This window comes from Anas acuta, chromosome 3 (genome assembly GCF_963932015.1).
Source record: "Anas acuta chromosome 3, bAnaAcu1.1, whole genome shotgun sequence".
Lineage (NCBI taxonomy): Eukaryota > Metazoa > Chordata > Aves > Anseriformes > Anatidae > Anas > Anas acuta.
In genome coordinates, this window is record NC_088981.1 from 90,338,502 (window position 1) to 90,354,151 (window position 15,650).

Genomic DNA, 15,650 nt, shown 5'->3' on the forward strand with positions numbered 1-15,650 from the left:
CTTGGCGTGTAAAAGGACAGGCAAATCTGTTTAATGCTTTTTCCATCAACCCAAAAGAAAAACAAGGACTGCATTACTGGATCATCTGACAGTTCCACTTACCATTGTGAGCCATGTGTTAAGTTTATTCATGTGGGTGTGCACTCCGCATTAGGAATCAGCAGGGTTGTCACCCATGTCAAGCTGTCCTGATATAAAGATGAAAACTTCAGGGCAAAATATCAATGTGCCATATGGCAGCGTCTGCTATGCAATCTCGGTGAATTCCATAATTGTCAAATGCTTGTGGCAGAATCACCCTGCATCGGAGAGACCACTGGTGGCATAAAGACAGAACAACTTGTGCCATGCTTTTTCACCTCCATCGGTGTCACTGCTGGGTCAGGGGGATGTTTATTTTGTTTGTTGTTGTTTTTTTACCCCAATTCTGCTCCTGCTTGTTGTTTTTGCTATCAGAAGTCTAGAGATTTCAGCCTTTAACTTACTCCACCTTACAGTGAGGATTCAGCTCACCTAAAATCCTGCTGACATTTTGGAGAGCACATTTCATTATTATTAAGAAGACCTGTTGATAGCCAGTTGACTACTATGTGATCAGCAATCCCTGTAACAAAGGAAGGCAACCAATAGGGAACAGTCCAACAAAATTTTGTCTATAATGTCAGTATGAGCAAAGGAGGAGATACGTGGCTTCAGCTGACTGATGCCAATAATAAGCATATATACAATAAATGTGAGTCTAACTGGTTGATTCCTTGTCAGGAATTCCCATCTGAAATCTTGAGTCTGAAAAGATACTGAAAATTTTCAGGACTATTATTCGAGCCACAAAATATGGCTTACCTCATGGATTAGGTGCAGGCACCCAGGTGGTAGCAGCTGGAGGCAGTGGGGCTCCTCTGAGGGGAGGCCATGGTGGCCCCGTGTTTCAGACAGCTCCAGTGGCCCCGCTGCAGGGCACGGCTGGGCCCTGAAGCCAGAAAAGCCGCGCAGCAGTTGTGTGAGAGAGGAGTGAGAAACAGCCCTGCAGACACCAGGGTTAGTGAAGAAGGAGGGGGAGGAGGAAGGAATGGCTGGGCAGCCAGAGCTGTGGCACCGGCTCAGGGGAGGTGGGCAGAGGGCCTGAAGGACAGCAAACACCAGACAACTCTTCTGCTAAGCACAGCATGGACACGGCCCAGCCTCAGCAGCTGCAGAAAGGCAAGGAAGCTCCACAGGGCCTCAGAGGAGCTTGTGCACAGTTGGTTGCAGCCCTGAAAGTCACCGAGCTCTGCCTGAAACAGCCTGAAAGAGCAGACTTGCCGTCAGCAGTGCTGAGGGAAAGAGGAGGCAGCTTTACAATCCCATTTGATCTCTGTTCTGTCTGCCCTCAGCGTTTTGAGGTTTTGCTGCTGAAAAACATGAACCAGTCTTGTTTACGTGCTAACAAAGTGAGACTCACTTTAAAGGGCTGTTTAATCTTTTTTGATCTATTTATTGAAAATTAAGAATTTAAATGAGGGCATGTGTGACCCAAGATCACCATCATACAGTTCCTTGATTACCCTGGATAAATGTACATAATCTGTTACATATTGCAGTGTTTGTTAGAGTAGAAAGAGACTGTGAGAGATTTTGTATTGTAAGGCATTTTTATACACTAAGGAGGAAGACACTTGTTATTAGAAAAACACATAATTTCAGTAAAATAATTTGTGTGCAGCCATGAATTGCAAGCTGAGCAGTAATATAAGGTTACTTGCATATCTTTCATGTTCAGGATTAGGGGTTAACTATAAACAACTTATATGGTAACTGAGATAATAATATCGGAAAGAAGTAACATTGAGCCATCTAATGGACAAGGATAAACAGAAAGAAAAAAAAAATAAAGAAAATAAAAGGAAAAAAAGCATAAATATTCACGTAACTATTTTGATTTTTAAATCCAATGTCATATGAAAAAAATATATAAATTGTCTTATTTGTTTGTAATACTACAAAGCAAATAAATATTTCTGCATGGTACTATATATATATATATGTATCTCTAAGACCTTCCAACTTAATTTTAAGCAGGGATCTAAAGAAAATACAGCTCATAATAGGCAGCAGCTGCAGGGATATGTTCATTAGTTAAACACTGACAGCTTTGTTATTTTCCTTTTCAGGTTCAAACTGTGAGTTTAGGCCTTGTGAGGCCAGTAATCCCTGTGAGAATGGAGCTGTGTGCATAGAAGAAATGAATGTGAATGTTTTTCCCCTTGGATTCCAGTGCCAGTGTGTGAAGGGCTTTGCAGGTCCACGCTGTGAGATCAATGTCAATGAGTGCAGTTCTAACCCTTGCCTCCACGGATACTGCTATGACAGTGAGTTCAGTCTGGTTACTCCTTTTAATGTAGAGTAGTCTTTCTGTTGAAGCATCTGTAGCTACTGAGCTGCTCTGGGGAGAGCAGTGGATAATTTACTGAAATTTAGCTTGTCTGGAGCTCCACAGCCAGTGCCTGGAGGATTATTTTTGCCAAACTGCCTCAAATCCTGGCACTGAGGTTTGTGTGTTCAGGGGGTCAGAATTGCAGCTAATGAGAAATTTTAATGAGATTTGTGCTGTCTCCTTTGATACCTAAATTAGCCAAACATATCTTACACTGTGCGTCTGATGAGAGAATATTCAGGTGCTGAAAAGGGGCTCACAGAGCAGTTAGGCACTGTATATATGCCTAACAATTCTAACAAGTCGAAAAACTGCATTAAATACCAAACATGCAAAATGGAGTTTCTGTTTACCTTCAAGTGCCCTGTATCGTGCAACTGACTCTTACTAATAGCTACACTTATATGCTTTAGAAGCAATTTAATGATGAATTACTCTACCATGTTCTGTTTGGGGTGGCAGGCTAAATTACTCTACCATTATGTCTGGAGTACTTTTTGGAAAGATTTGTGGGAAACTACCTATCAGACACTTTATGTGCTTGGTAAACAAAACGAGAAGTGGTAATTTTCAGAGAATCTTATCAATGCAGTTGGAAAGGAGAATGATGTCTGGAGGTCACAGCCAAACCTCCTGCAGGAAGCTGGAGTAATATCACTAGAACAGATCAGACATGTTTTTTTTCTTGCTGATTTGAAAGCCTACAAGGATGGACAGAAATTCAGGAAACTCTTTGGGACAGCCTCTTCCACTGCAGCACTACTCCTGTAGTGATTTCCACTCCCTTCTCCCTTGATATCCCAGCTGAATCTTCCAAGTCATAGTTTTTTGCCATCATCTCTTATATTGCCTGTCACTACTGAGAGAAATTCAGTTGTCATTATTGTAACTGCTCTTGAAGTTATTATTACCTAACCCTCTAACTATTAAACCTTCCCCAAAGGTACTAATACAAAGCAAACCCAGATGACATAACCTTTCCTTATAGGTCCCATACTTTAAGCACTGGACAAACCTGCTTGTCTTCTGCTGCAGCCCTCTCCAGTTTTCCCATATCTCTTTCTAAATGAGAATGATGACTTGAGAATTTCCCTGAAATTCAGTATTTTTAGACAAATTTACAGAAGATCTAATTAATGTACTGTTTTTGAAAGATGTCTTAGAGATCTGACCCCAAATCGCAAAATATATCTTTGCATAATACTTTCCTAGTTAAAAATAATGATTATAAATGAGCTTTAAGAATTCCACGTTTTCATACATGGGAATAAGGTGAGTGGTTTAAGGTGGAATACAGTTCATATTTTATCTAGTAAAGATTATTTCCCAAGATGTTTACTGATGTTTTCTATTTACTGTATATTAGTTAAGAGAGATTTTTGAACTGGAATTTAGATGAGATGTAGTAAAGTTATTCATACTAACAAAGTGCCAGATCTCTTTGTGGGTGGCTTGTCTTTGTGTTGCCTCTGAAATTGACTTGTATCATATGGATGTCTCAGTTCATCTGCACTCTGCACACTGACTGCAGAAATGTGGAATCCTGAGGAAGGTGGGGAGCTCTGAGCAGATAAAAAATGCTGCTGCTCTGAAGGACTTAAAGCATTTAATGAATATAATAGCAACTATGTGTACAGACGCAATGACAACATAGATTCTGTGGTAAATCTCAGAGATAATGAAGAACCCAGGGACCTCTTTGAGTTGATAATAAATCCAGACCTGTAAGAGCTGCAATTATTGCTCTCACGAACTCCTTATACGAATGTAGTACTCTGAAGATTCCTCTCCCTTTAGGTCATTAACGATGAAAAACGGATAGAATTCTTATCATTAGCATGATAAGATTGAAATGAAGCATGGAAATCTATCATAGATCGAGCTGCCAATTTCAACTGAAACAAGTTTTCCTTTAATATAGTGGTATAATGTGAGGCATTCCTTACAAAACAAAACAATCTCCCCCCACCACCGAAAGCAAACAAAAACCTTACAGTGTTTAACCATTCCTATCTCAGGCACAATATTAAAGTCTTATATAGTTTCTGCACAGTTTATAAGTTGTCATCACGTTTTCAGAAGCATTGATTTATAATTCTTATGTCAAAACATTGGAATTGTTTAAGTAAAATGCAGTGCAGTAATCTGTTTACATATTTTAAAAAATGTTTTGAGGTAATGTATTTCATTTATTTCAATTTTTAACATGTCCACACCTTTCAGGTAAAGACAGTCCAAGTATTTTCCAGGGTAGTCATTTCTGTAATATACTACATTCAGTTGTTAATTCTGAAACACTCCTATCTTTGTTACAGTTGTCGATGGCTTCTATTGTTTGTGCAATCCAGGATATGCAGGACTGAAATGTGAGCAGGACATTGATGACTGCATAATCAACGCTTGTGAACACAATTCTACGTGTGTTGATCTGCATTTGGTTAGTACAGAATATTTTTTAATTAAAATGATCATTCAGTTTTCTTCCTAAAATTTAAAGCAATACTATTGCAAGTTCTGAACCCCCACTTAATCTGTACACCTGCAGAGTTTTATAATTAGGCTTTACAGTCATTGCTTTTTTATTATTATTATTTATTTATTTATTTATAATGATATAGGCAATGAGGTGAGAAGAAGGTTTTTACCATTTAAAATCAGTTATTCAGTCAATATGGTTATTTGAGGAATTTTAAAAGAGGATAATATTTTCAACTAAGTGTGTTTATGGCCTCATTGTAACCATGACAGTAATACTTGTTTATGCCGATGACATTAGTCTCAAAGAGGCTTTAAAGCCATTTTGCAGAGTAAGACGCTTTTTTTTTTTTTTTTTTTTTTTTTTTTTTTTAAGTACTTCATCATTTCCTTTCAGAATTCTTAAGTTTTATTAGTTCTTGAAACTTGGAAGGTGTTAAAGGTAACTTCTTTCTTCTCAGAAATAAAAACAGTCTACCAACTGATTCCTTCATGGAAGGAAAGGAGGAGAAAAAGCATTTACATTGTGTAATCTTTGGCACTAGAAGTGGCCCATGTTCTGTGTCAGACCCTCCAGGAATCTGTCAGGAATCAATTTGTTTTCAGTAGGGACACTAACACTGTATAGTATACATATTATCTTTTGGGAACATTCATACTGTCAGAGAAATTAGATGGGGTTAAACAAAAAAAAAAAAAAAAAAAAAAAAGGAAGGAAGGAAGAAAGTTTATTATTATTATTATTATTTCTTCTAGTTTCTCCAAGTACTCTTGTGAGAAAATGAAATTAAGGAAATGAGGTGTAGAATTCAGACTAAGACACCTAAAAGTTTGTGTCTATATATGAGCTAAGTGTCTAAGCACCCTCCAATGATACTGTGAGTCCTTGATGGTGCAGTCAGCACAACCCAGAGATAATTCAGCCACTGATCTTGTAGATGTCCCCTTTGGATGATCTGAACAACCCTGTAGTGCCCCTGACTGTATGGCTAGGCTGAAGTAGACACCCATGTTTAGGTGTCTGCATTCCCAGTTGACTCCAATCCAAGGAGCTTGGAATTGTTGGGGGTGAGGGTGATGTCTAGTTTGGTTGGTTGGTTGGTTTGGCTTTTTTCTTTTTCTTTAGTACATAGATAAAGAAATTGCGCTTCTTTCTGACAAATCATGGTGGTAACCCACAGCTATCACTATTTTCTAAATTTTAACAGAAGTTAGCTTCTTCAAAAGAATTTTCTCAAATTCTCTAATTTCCAGAGTTGTTTCATCTTTTCACAGTCTGAATACCTTACACATAGCATAAAACATTTTGTAAATGTACTTCAAGAACTAGTAAATGCCTTGGACAAAATTCAATGCTTGCTACAGAGACCACAGAGCTTGTGATGTTTTTGGTCTGGTCTTTGGCCATTATTGCAAATCCATATATTTTTTTAACATTAGACTGTAATTAAAATTTCAAGCTCTCAAACTGGACGCATATTGCCATCTTAAAATCAGGCTAGAGAGGGTTCCAGAAATAAATTTTAAGCTCAGAAGAAATGTGTTATCCTGCTATTATGAAACTGCTTTATATGTAAACATTGCATGTATTACTCCTGTCTCCAGCTGATGCATTGAAATGCAAAAAGTTAAAACAAAAAAAAACACGATTTGTTTTTGTTTTTTAAAAAAGCAGAAGTTAAAACAAGACCTTTCCCCTCTAAAATAATATATCAGGAATTGACAAAATTATGGGGTTCTTTATAGGATAAACATATCATCTCACCAAGAATGTCTGCTAGGCTTCACTGAGTGAGTTGTAATATTGATCCAGGGGAGTGTTTTGTTTATGCAAAATTAAACCTGAGGAAAAATGGTAGCTCGTGGCAACTTTTAATACAATTTTAGATTTTTCTTCATATGCCTTTCATGCTTTTGTTTTCTTGATTCATTTGTGTTTGGTTTTGCCCTGCAGTAGCTATACATTTCTCATCTTCCTTGTCACAGATCTGTGACATTTTGTTGTAAATGGACTGTGACACAGCAAATCAGTGAGAAGCATGCAGACTGAGAAGCCTGACGTTAAAAAGTAAAAAATTTATTGTATATGGATTCAGTGGCTAACTAAAGGAAATAAATACGTTAGAAACTTAATGGCATGGTGTAATTTTAGACCTTGCATTTGATCTTTTTCAGTGGCTTTCTCAACGTGGTTCACATATGTTGTTAACATTATAGAAAACATTCAAAAGGAAATGCTCATTCTGATGTTACTTAATGTGCACATACATGTAAGACCTTTTTTTTTTTTTTCACTGGAAGACTATTCATTGTCATTTTTGGTAGTAATATGAATTTATGCTCATAAAAAAAAAAAGAAAAAGAAATACAGAATGTTCTCTACTCATTTTTAAAAGTTAGTAGCAGCTTGTAATTTGTAAGACAAGAAATAGGGAATTAGTAGAAGTTTTATTTAGCTATAGCAATAGTAACGTGTTGCTATTCAATATTTAGACTTTCTCTATTCTTCTCAGAATTATATTTAATTAAAATAATACTTCTGGTACAAGTTTATGAAATAACTTTTGTGTGGTTCATCTTATATGTTGACTCCATTAAGGGACATAAAAGACTATCTCACTAAGTGACTGCATTATTCAGTTTGTATAGGATGGTGTTATTTGGCATGCAATTTCCTTCTTACTGTGTTCACTATCAAAGGGTACTGAACTTCTTCCATTTCAAATGATGCAGTTTTGTACAGTAAAATTTCTCAGTGATGGATTAAGATTAATGAATTAACAATATATTCATAAAAATGGAAGAAGACTCGTTCCTCCTTCCTCAGCCAGAGTATCTGTAAAAGAACACGTATTGACATAATGATTTTTTAGAGGATGAATTTTCCAAGTTTAAGGGGCTCCTCCTCCTCCTTAAAAAAGGTAATAAATTGAGGAATGGGGAACTGAGGCATAATCAAGGAAGACTTAAAAACAGATGGATATCTCAGAAGATTCATAATTTCTCTATCAGCCATCCTTTTATTCCAAAGATAAATTAGAGTTGCCTTATTATACAAGTCAAGGACTAAAGATCTTAATGTGAGAAAGAATTCAAATGTACTCTGTAATTGCAACATATACTGCACAGCCTTTCCTTAAGTCTCCAGACAGGTGAAGTACACAGCTGAATGGCACAACTAGGTCAGCTTAAGGAGGCTCTGAATTTCTACTGCATCCAAGAATTCCAACCACCCAGGAGCTACTATACACCAAGACAAGTCACTATCAGTCATATTAGTAGACCCTTTAGTGGCTCAACAGTAGTTAATATAGAAGGTATTTTGAGCAAGTTTGCTGATGACACCAAACCTGGAGGAGTTGTGGACTCTGTTGAGGGTGGAAAGGCCTTGCAGAGGGATCTGGATAGGTTGGAGAGCTGGGCGATCGCCAACCGCATGAAGTTCAATAAGAGCAAGTGCCGGGTCCTGCACCTGGGACGGGGAAACCCTGGCTGCACGTACAGACTGGGCGATGAGACGCTGGAGAGCAGCCTAGAAGAGAGGGATCTGGGGGTCGTGGTAGACAGCAAGTTGAATATGAGCCAGCAGTGTGCCCTGGCAGCCAGGAGGGCCAACCGTGTCCTGGGGTGCATCAAGCACGGCATCGCTAGTAGGTCGAGGGAGGTGATTGTCCCGCTCTACTCTGCGCTGGTGCGGCCTCACCTCGAGTACTGTGTGCAGTTCTGGGCACCACAGTATAAAAAGGACATGAAACTGTTGGAGAGTGTCCAGAGGAGGGCTACGAAGATGGTGAAAGGCCTGGAGGGGAAGACGTACGAGGAACGGCTGAGGGCACTGGGCCTGTTCAGCCTGGAGAAGAGGAGGCTGAGGGGAGACCTCATCGCAGTCTACAACTTCCTCGTAAGGGGGTGTCGAGAGGCAGGAGACCTTTTCTCCATTAACACCAGTGACAGGACCCGCGGGAACGGGGTTAAGCTGAGGCAGGGGAAATTTAGGCTTGACATCAGGAGGGGGTTCTTCACAGAGAGGGTGGTTGCACACTGGAACAGGCTCCCCAGGGAAGTGGTCACTGCACCGAGCCTGTCTAAATTTAAGAGATTGGACTGTGCAGTTAGTCACGTGGTCTGAACTTTTGGGTAGACCTGTGCGGTGTCAAGAGTTGGACTTGATGATCCTTAAGGGTCCCTTCCAACTCAGGATATTCTATGATTCTATGATTCTAATTGGCTAAGCGAATGCAGTCCAACAGCTCAAATGCCTGTGATGCATTTTTTCTAGGTCAAAGTGAGAAGTTGACAGAGACAATTAGCATTGCCAGAAAGACACTTGTGATAGGTCTTTTTCCTCTTTGGTGTTGGTAATGTAGCATAATACAGAGCTTTAAAACTAGATAACCTTGTTATATTAACTATGCACCAGCACAAATTGGTAGAGAGAATGACACTCCTGTATGGTGGGTTGACCCCAGCTGGTGGATAAGCACCACATAGCTGCTCAGTGACTCTGTCCCCACCGTGGACTGGGGGGGGAAAGAAAGAGCAAAAACATTAAAACTTGTGGTTTCTTCGTTAGGCTGGAGGTGAGCAAAAAATTGAAAGGGGACATAGATGGGGCATCTGATCTAAACTGCCCAAAGAGATATTCCATACCTTTTGATGTCATGTTCAGCACCAAAAGCTGGGGCGAAAGGAGGAGGGGGTGATATTTGTTAGGAAGGCCTTGGTCTTCTGAAGCAATTGCTACGCATACTGAGGCCCTGCTTCCCAGGAAGTGGCTGGACATTACCTGCTGATGGAAAGTAAAGGGTTTTTTTTCCCCGTTTGCTTCCATGCATAACTTTTGCTTTTCTTTCATTAAAATGCTTTCATCTCAGTCCACAAGATTCTTTTTTCCATCTTGTTTTCTATGCTCTCCCCATCCTGTTGAGAAAGGGGATTGAGTGTATTCATTCTGAGATGAATACACTCTGTGTATTCATCTCAGATGTATACACTCTGTGAGTGTATACATTCTCATTCTCAGATGTATACACTCTGTGAGTGTATTCATTCTGATACAGCTGAAGTTCCTAAATGACTAGCATATACAACTACATCATAATGGATTAGTCATTCTTTCTGGTGGTGGACCAGATTTTTAAGGTTTCTCCATGATAAAGATACTCAATACCATAAAATTCTCACCTGAGAAGTATTCCCAATGCTGATGTAAGACAAGTAGTGAGCAACAGCTAGAATGATAAAAACAGTGTTTTACTTAACTGCGTATAGAGAGGAGAGAACACAGCAGTCACATTCCTGAGATTCTAGCACTGGAGTGCTCCATGCCTGTATGCCAAAATGTAGTGACAAATATTTTTAACAAAGGACTCAAAATGTATGTTGCTCAGATAAATTTAAGACAGCTATTAATGACTCAGTTCCCAGCTTTCTTTGTACTTTGAAATGGCTGGGCATCACATTAACCATATGTTAATGTATATATACATGCATTATAACAGAAATAAAGTGTTAAGGGTAAGACATATAGAATTAACAGATGACTCTTTAAAACTAGAAAAGTCATCTTACTAACATTACAGGCTCCATCTATTTTACATAGTGGGTGACAAATTATAAAGTTCTTTTATATAGAAGTTTCACGAAAGAAGAAGTAATTTTACTTATTGCAACTACTCTGAGACATGAGTAAGAGGAACCAGTTACTTCCTTCATCAGGTCTGCTAGGCCAGCAAACATTAAAAGATGTAAATACTTTTAGCATAGGTTCCTGTCCCATATATTGGTGAATATCACTCAGACCAACCAGAATTGTAATTTTGTTTTGTGAACTAACTATAAAAAAAATTAAGACTTAAGACACTGAAAAAAGAGACTGATGCCAGGGCAGATTGGTTTGCCACCATTCGCCGTACATAAACCAATTACTATTTATGTATATATTATGAAAAAATCCTGATAAAAATCTAAGTAAGTGTTTTTTAGTTTCACTATTCTAAGAAACATTTGGCCATTACTACAAAAATATTGTGAAATCTCAGATTTACATGCATGCAGAAGTAATTTAATTTTTCAGTCAAACTGATGGATCAAAATAATAGAATGAGAAGTATAAGAATGGTTGAAAGGCTGTAGTGTTGTTTCTGAAAAAGAAAGGTGTAGTCCTCAGTAGCTGAGGAAAGGAAAGGGAGAGTGAAGCTTTCTGCATACAGTATATAAGTAATGAATAAAAATAGAATAAAACTGAAAGATACAAACAGTAAAATATTTTTACTAATTTGAATCTAAAGAAGCAATAATTACTTTTGTCATTTCTGTTTATAAAGTGGTAGAATAAAAGGACTCATAACAAAGTGAATTTCAGTAACACTTTTTTTAGGAACTTATGTTTGGAAGGCTTATATGAAGGAGGGAGGAAGGGAGAGATAGTACCATCAATACTTCTTTTTCCTCCAAGAAAGAAAAATCAGGAAAAATATTGAGAGTTAATAGACAAGAGATCTATCCAATGGATCATATTTCAAGAGCATTACCCACAAGTAGGTTAGCTCATTACCTAAGTTGTAAAAAAACGGTTGATTAGAAGGAACTCTGTCATAGAGAACTATGATTAAAAGTAATAGTTCTCTTAACTGTTAATAGTTCACGTTACTCCCCTTCCACCCCCTAAAAAGAATAAATTAGGTCTTTGCACTAACATAATTTGCACTAACATAATTTGCACTAACATCAAGTCGATATAAGTTGGATGTGATGATCCTTGTGGGTCCATTTCAACTCAGATGTTCTACAACCCTAATTTCATAAATTTGTCTTCCATTTAAAACAGAACCTCCTGTACTTTCCAGAACTTTATTTTAGAACATCCGGAGATGCTCATGGTATGATGAAGTAACTCTGCCTCAGGAGGCTCTGCCTCCTAGCTGATAAGAGCAGGTGGTCTGACATTTGAAATGCGAACAGAGACCAGATAGGCTTGCATCAATGAAACATTTCCAGATTTCTGTGGGACTGGAAATTCTCTAAGGTCTCAATAAAGCAAACAAAATCTGCCACTGAAATTGGTCTGAAATAGCACCTAGATTGAACTAAAGGTCAGACTATGTACCATGAATGTCACGCAGTATATAAGAAGCAATCAGCTGTTAATAGTTCCCAGGTCGCATAAATTCAAGTTGAGTTGTATGTATGTGACTTTAAGCTTACAAATGGACTTCATTGAGAGAATCCACGTGCTAAAATTGTGAATGTGCTGTTTGACAAATCATTTTCAGATTACCAATTACACATTCCAGAAGAGAGAAACACAACAGCTGAAGTTCACTTAAGAAACTAGTAACTGCAGCAGTTGTTCTGGAAACTTCTAATGCTAATATTTAAAAAAAAAAAAGAGAGAGAGAGAGAAAGAATGGTGTCCCCACAGTCCTTCAATAAAAGGTGGTTTTTTGTTTGTTTGGTTGGTTTTTGTTTGTTTTTGTAAAAGACCTAGTGAAAGAAGTCCCTCATCTGCCTTGTACTGCAGAGCTAGTGACTATAGTCGTGCACAGACTAAAAACTTGGTCATTATGTGTTGTAGTCCTTTGTGCTCTATTAAGTCCATTTGAATCAAAGCCATTGGAATGTACAAAATTAACTATTGACTTACTTATTTAGGATAATGTCCTTAACATTGATCCACAGAATTGTACATTGCTTGGAGGAAGTGATTATGATGTATTATCCCTTACTCATCTAATTGAAAGTTGAAGTCAGCAAACAAGCAAGAGAAAAACAGAAACTATTAAAGATAAAAGTGACCAATTGTTCATTAGCTTTCCAGCTAACTTATTTGTTTTATTTATTATAGTGTTTTAAATGCTTTAATTTGAAAGAAATTTTAGACACGTGGAAATTTTTGGCTTTACCCAATAAGCGTCTGTAAATGCCATGGGCATGTAAGTCTTCTGTTGTCATTTACATAAACTGAATTTTAAATACTGTACAGAATTGAATAAAATTGTTACAAAGAGGAGGAAAAGGAAACTAACAGGCAGCTAAAGATGTGTTTTCCAATGAGATTTCTGAACAGATGGCAAATCAGTGTGATAAAGGAACAGGAAGGTGGTCCCAGATGGTGTGTAAGCTCTAGGTTATGCCAGCAGCAAGGAGGCTGGACAGAGAAAATAAGTGACAGCAGGGAATAAAACTGAAGAACTTCACAGTGTAGGGAACAGCCTGGAGAACAATGGCCCATTTGTGGAAAGCAAAGCCCTAACCCCCTGATTTTTGTGTGGTATGGAGACTAACATTTTATTTGAGGCAGGATATGAGGTGTTTGTACCTTCAAAAGCATCAAAAGACTGGCAGTTTTATTACAGAGACTCAGGCCTATAGATCGTTGTCCCAAGAGGAGGGGTATTCTAACATGAGGATTTAGCTGCAGAGAAGTGGACACAGTAAATTGTTTGTATTTAGTAAAATTACAGAGCAGAGGCTCACAAACGGTTATAGGTCCACAAGGAAATCACTCTGAAATAAGTCGAATGAGGAAATTCAAAGACCTGCAATCAGTCTTTCATAACTGCCCTCATATGTCTTTTCCATACAGCACACAAAAAATAAGATTAAATTTATTTTTCAGTAAAATTTTGATGAATTAATCCATTTACTGTGGGATAAGTGTGAGCATCAGGACAATTACTGAAAAGGAGCTCTTGGACTGCAATTTCACACACCAGTTTTTATTGCAATCAGTCATTTCTTTAAAGTCAAGCTGTATGATTCTGGCCAGACAATTTCAAGTGTCCTCTAAACACTGTTCTGAGAACAGGTTTGCTCATTTTCTCATGATGTGTTTTTGTTATATTTGTCATTGAAGAAGCTAAGCATCTTTCAAATAGGTACTTTGCAGTTGAAAACACAACCTATTGGCTTCGGTTGCAGGTGGTGAGTGCTAAGCAGATCTGAAAATCATACCTTAAACTGAAAATTCAGAAAATAACAAAAGTGAAGAATTAATTCTATCTATAAAAAGTTACCTTCTAGGTTATGCCACCTTCAGCTAACATAGTATTTGTTTTAATTTATTTAGGGTAACATTCAACTGGAACCGTAGAACTAACTATTCTTTTCTGGCTTCCATTATTCCAAATACAAGTGAAGAGAAACAAACATGCTTTCCTGTACTGCATCTCTAGAGCAGACCAGTATCCTCATGCTTTTTTATGCACTGAATGAAGTGATGGAAAATTATTTATTTCAAGTGGATAAAGACTCTTTCATGGTATGGGGGTGCAGAGGGGCTAAATTTAATGAATCATAGAAAATTTAATTCTGACATTTCCTTTGTTTTGAGTATCTGATTTTGCAAATCCTGCATTTTCCTTTTGGTATACATTTTTATGAAAAATAAATGTAATGGATCTAAGTCATCACACAGATTTTTTTATTTTTTTTAAGCAAGCCATTTTCTGTCATCATATAGTAGACCTTTTTCACTCTTGAGCGTGAACAGATGCTACATGTTCACAGCAATATTTGAAAAGCCCTGGCCTTGCTCTGCTACCACAGTAGCTGACAGAAAAATTGTTGTTGACTTCAGAGTGCCACTAAATAATATATTCTAATTCTAATTCCAGGGTTAGTTTTTTGGATACCGTGGCAGACACTTGACATGTATTACCATTGCCAAGCAAATTTTTAATATTTTTTAAGGAAAAAAAAAAGTCCAGAACATTATCCATAGTTATTAAACACAGATCTTCACAAGTTTCGTATTGAAGGAGAAAAACAAAGATCTAAAATAGTTCTGACTCCAGGTCTGCTCGTCCCTTTATCTGTTTCCCACAAAAAGAAATCCTATTTATAAAAATTGGATTCCATCTGTTTTCTCCTTTTTTCCTTCTAAGAAAGAAGAGAGCTTACCCAAGGATACCAAGTTTCTAGTCTAAGCAAATTTGCCTACATTAGCAACTCTTCTCCAATAATTTCATAAAGGAAAAAGCATCTAACCCTTAACTTTAGAGGCACTGCTGGGTGCTGTTATAATAAACTGATAATCAAACATCAAACAAAATCAAGTCTTCTGATAATCCTTCCTTGGCAATATAAATCATTGATCCTATACAGCCAGCTGTGCCAATTACTGTATCATTTTCAGCAGGGAGTTTTCTATTTTGGCCAGAAAGCAACTGAATATTCTCTTTCTGAAGCTTAAAAACAGCGTTAGACTTATCAATACCTTGGTGCCCTTAGGCTGCTTGTCTGATGGTCCTTTGATTATTTTGTTTGAATGACTTTTTCAGAAATCATATCAAGGCTTTTGACATAACGTTGTCCATTTTCACTACAGGGTCAGTTTAAGACAGAAACTTTTATACTGAAATTTTGATTTCTAAAAAAAAGAACTTATGTGATATTAAGAGGGAAAATATAAAAATGAACATACAGCAAAATATTTTTCCACTTCAAAAAGACTGGTTTAGATATCAAGGTAAATGCAGCTCTTTGCATACCAAATTAAAAGTCTGATGCTATGATGTTTCAATAGTAGAATAGAATGACAAAAAAAAGCAATAAAATGTTCTTCGTAAACATCCTTTATATTTATGAACATATTTACTTCAGGGAAAAGTAAAGGGAAAATATATTATTTAATATATTTAAGGGAAAATATATTTTTAAGCATAGACTGTCATACTCCTAGTTACAAGTGCCTGATTCTGGGAATGCTCCCATTGACTTCAGACTGTTTCCATATGAAACAAGAACTTACATTATTTCT

General features: G+C 37.4%; 1 protein-coding gene across 1 annotated transcript in view; it reads left to right on the forward strand.

Moving 5' to 3' along the window:
• Nucleotides 1-15,650, forward strand: part of EYS (eyes shut homolog) — an 830,760-nt gene that overhangs the window by 269,059 nt on the left and 546,051 nt on the right. Inside the window, exons 19-20 of the mRNA XM_068678264.1 lie at nucleotides 2,151-2,348; nucleotides 4,729-4,850. Of these exons, the coding sequence (XP_068534365.1) occupies nucleotides 2,151-2,348; nucleotides 4,729-4,850 (320 nt within the window). The remainder of the gene's footprint in view (nucleotides 1-2,150; nucleotides 2,349-4,728; nucleotides 4,851-15,650) is intronic.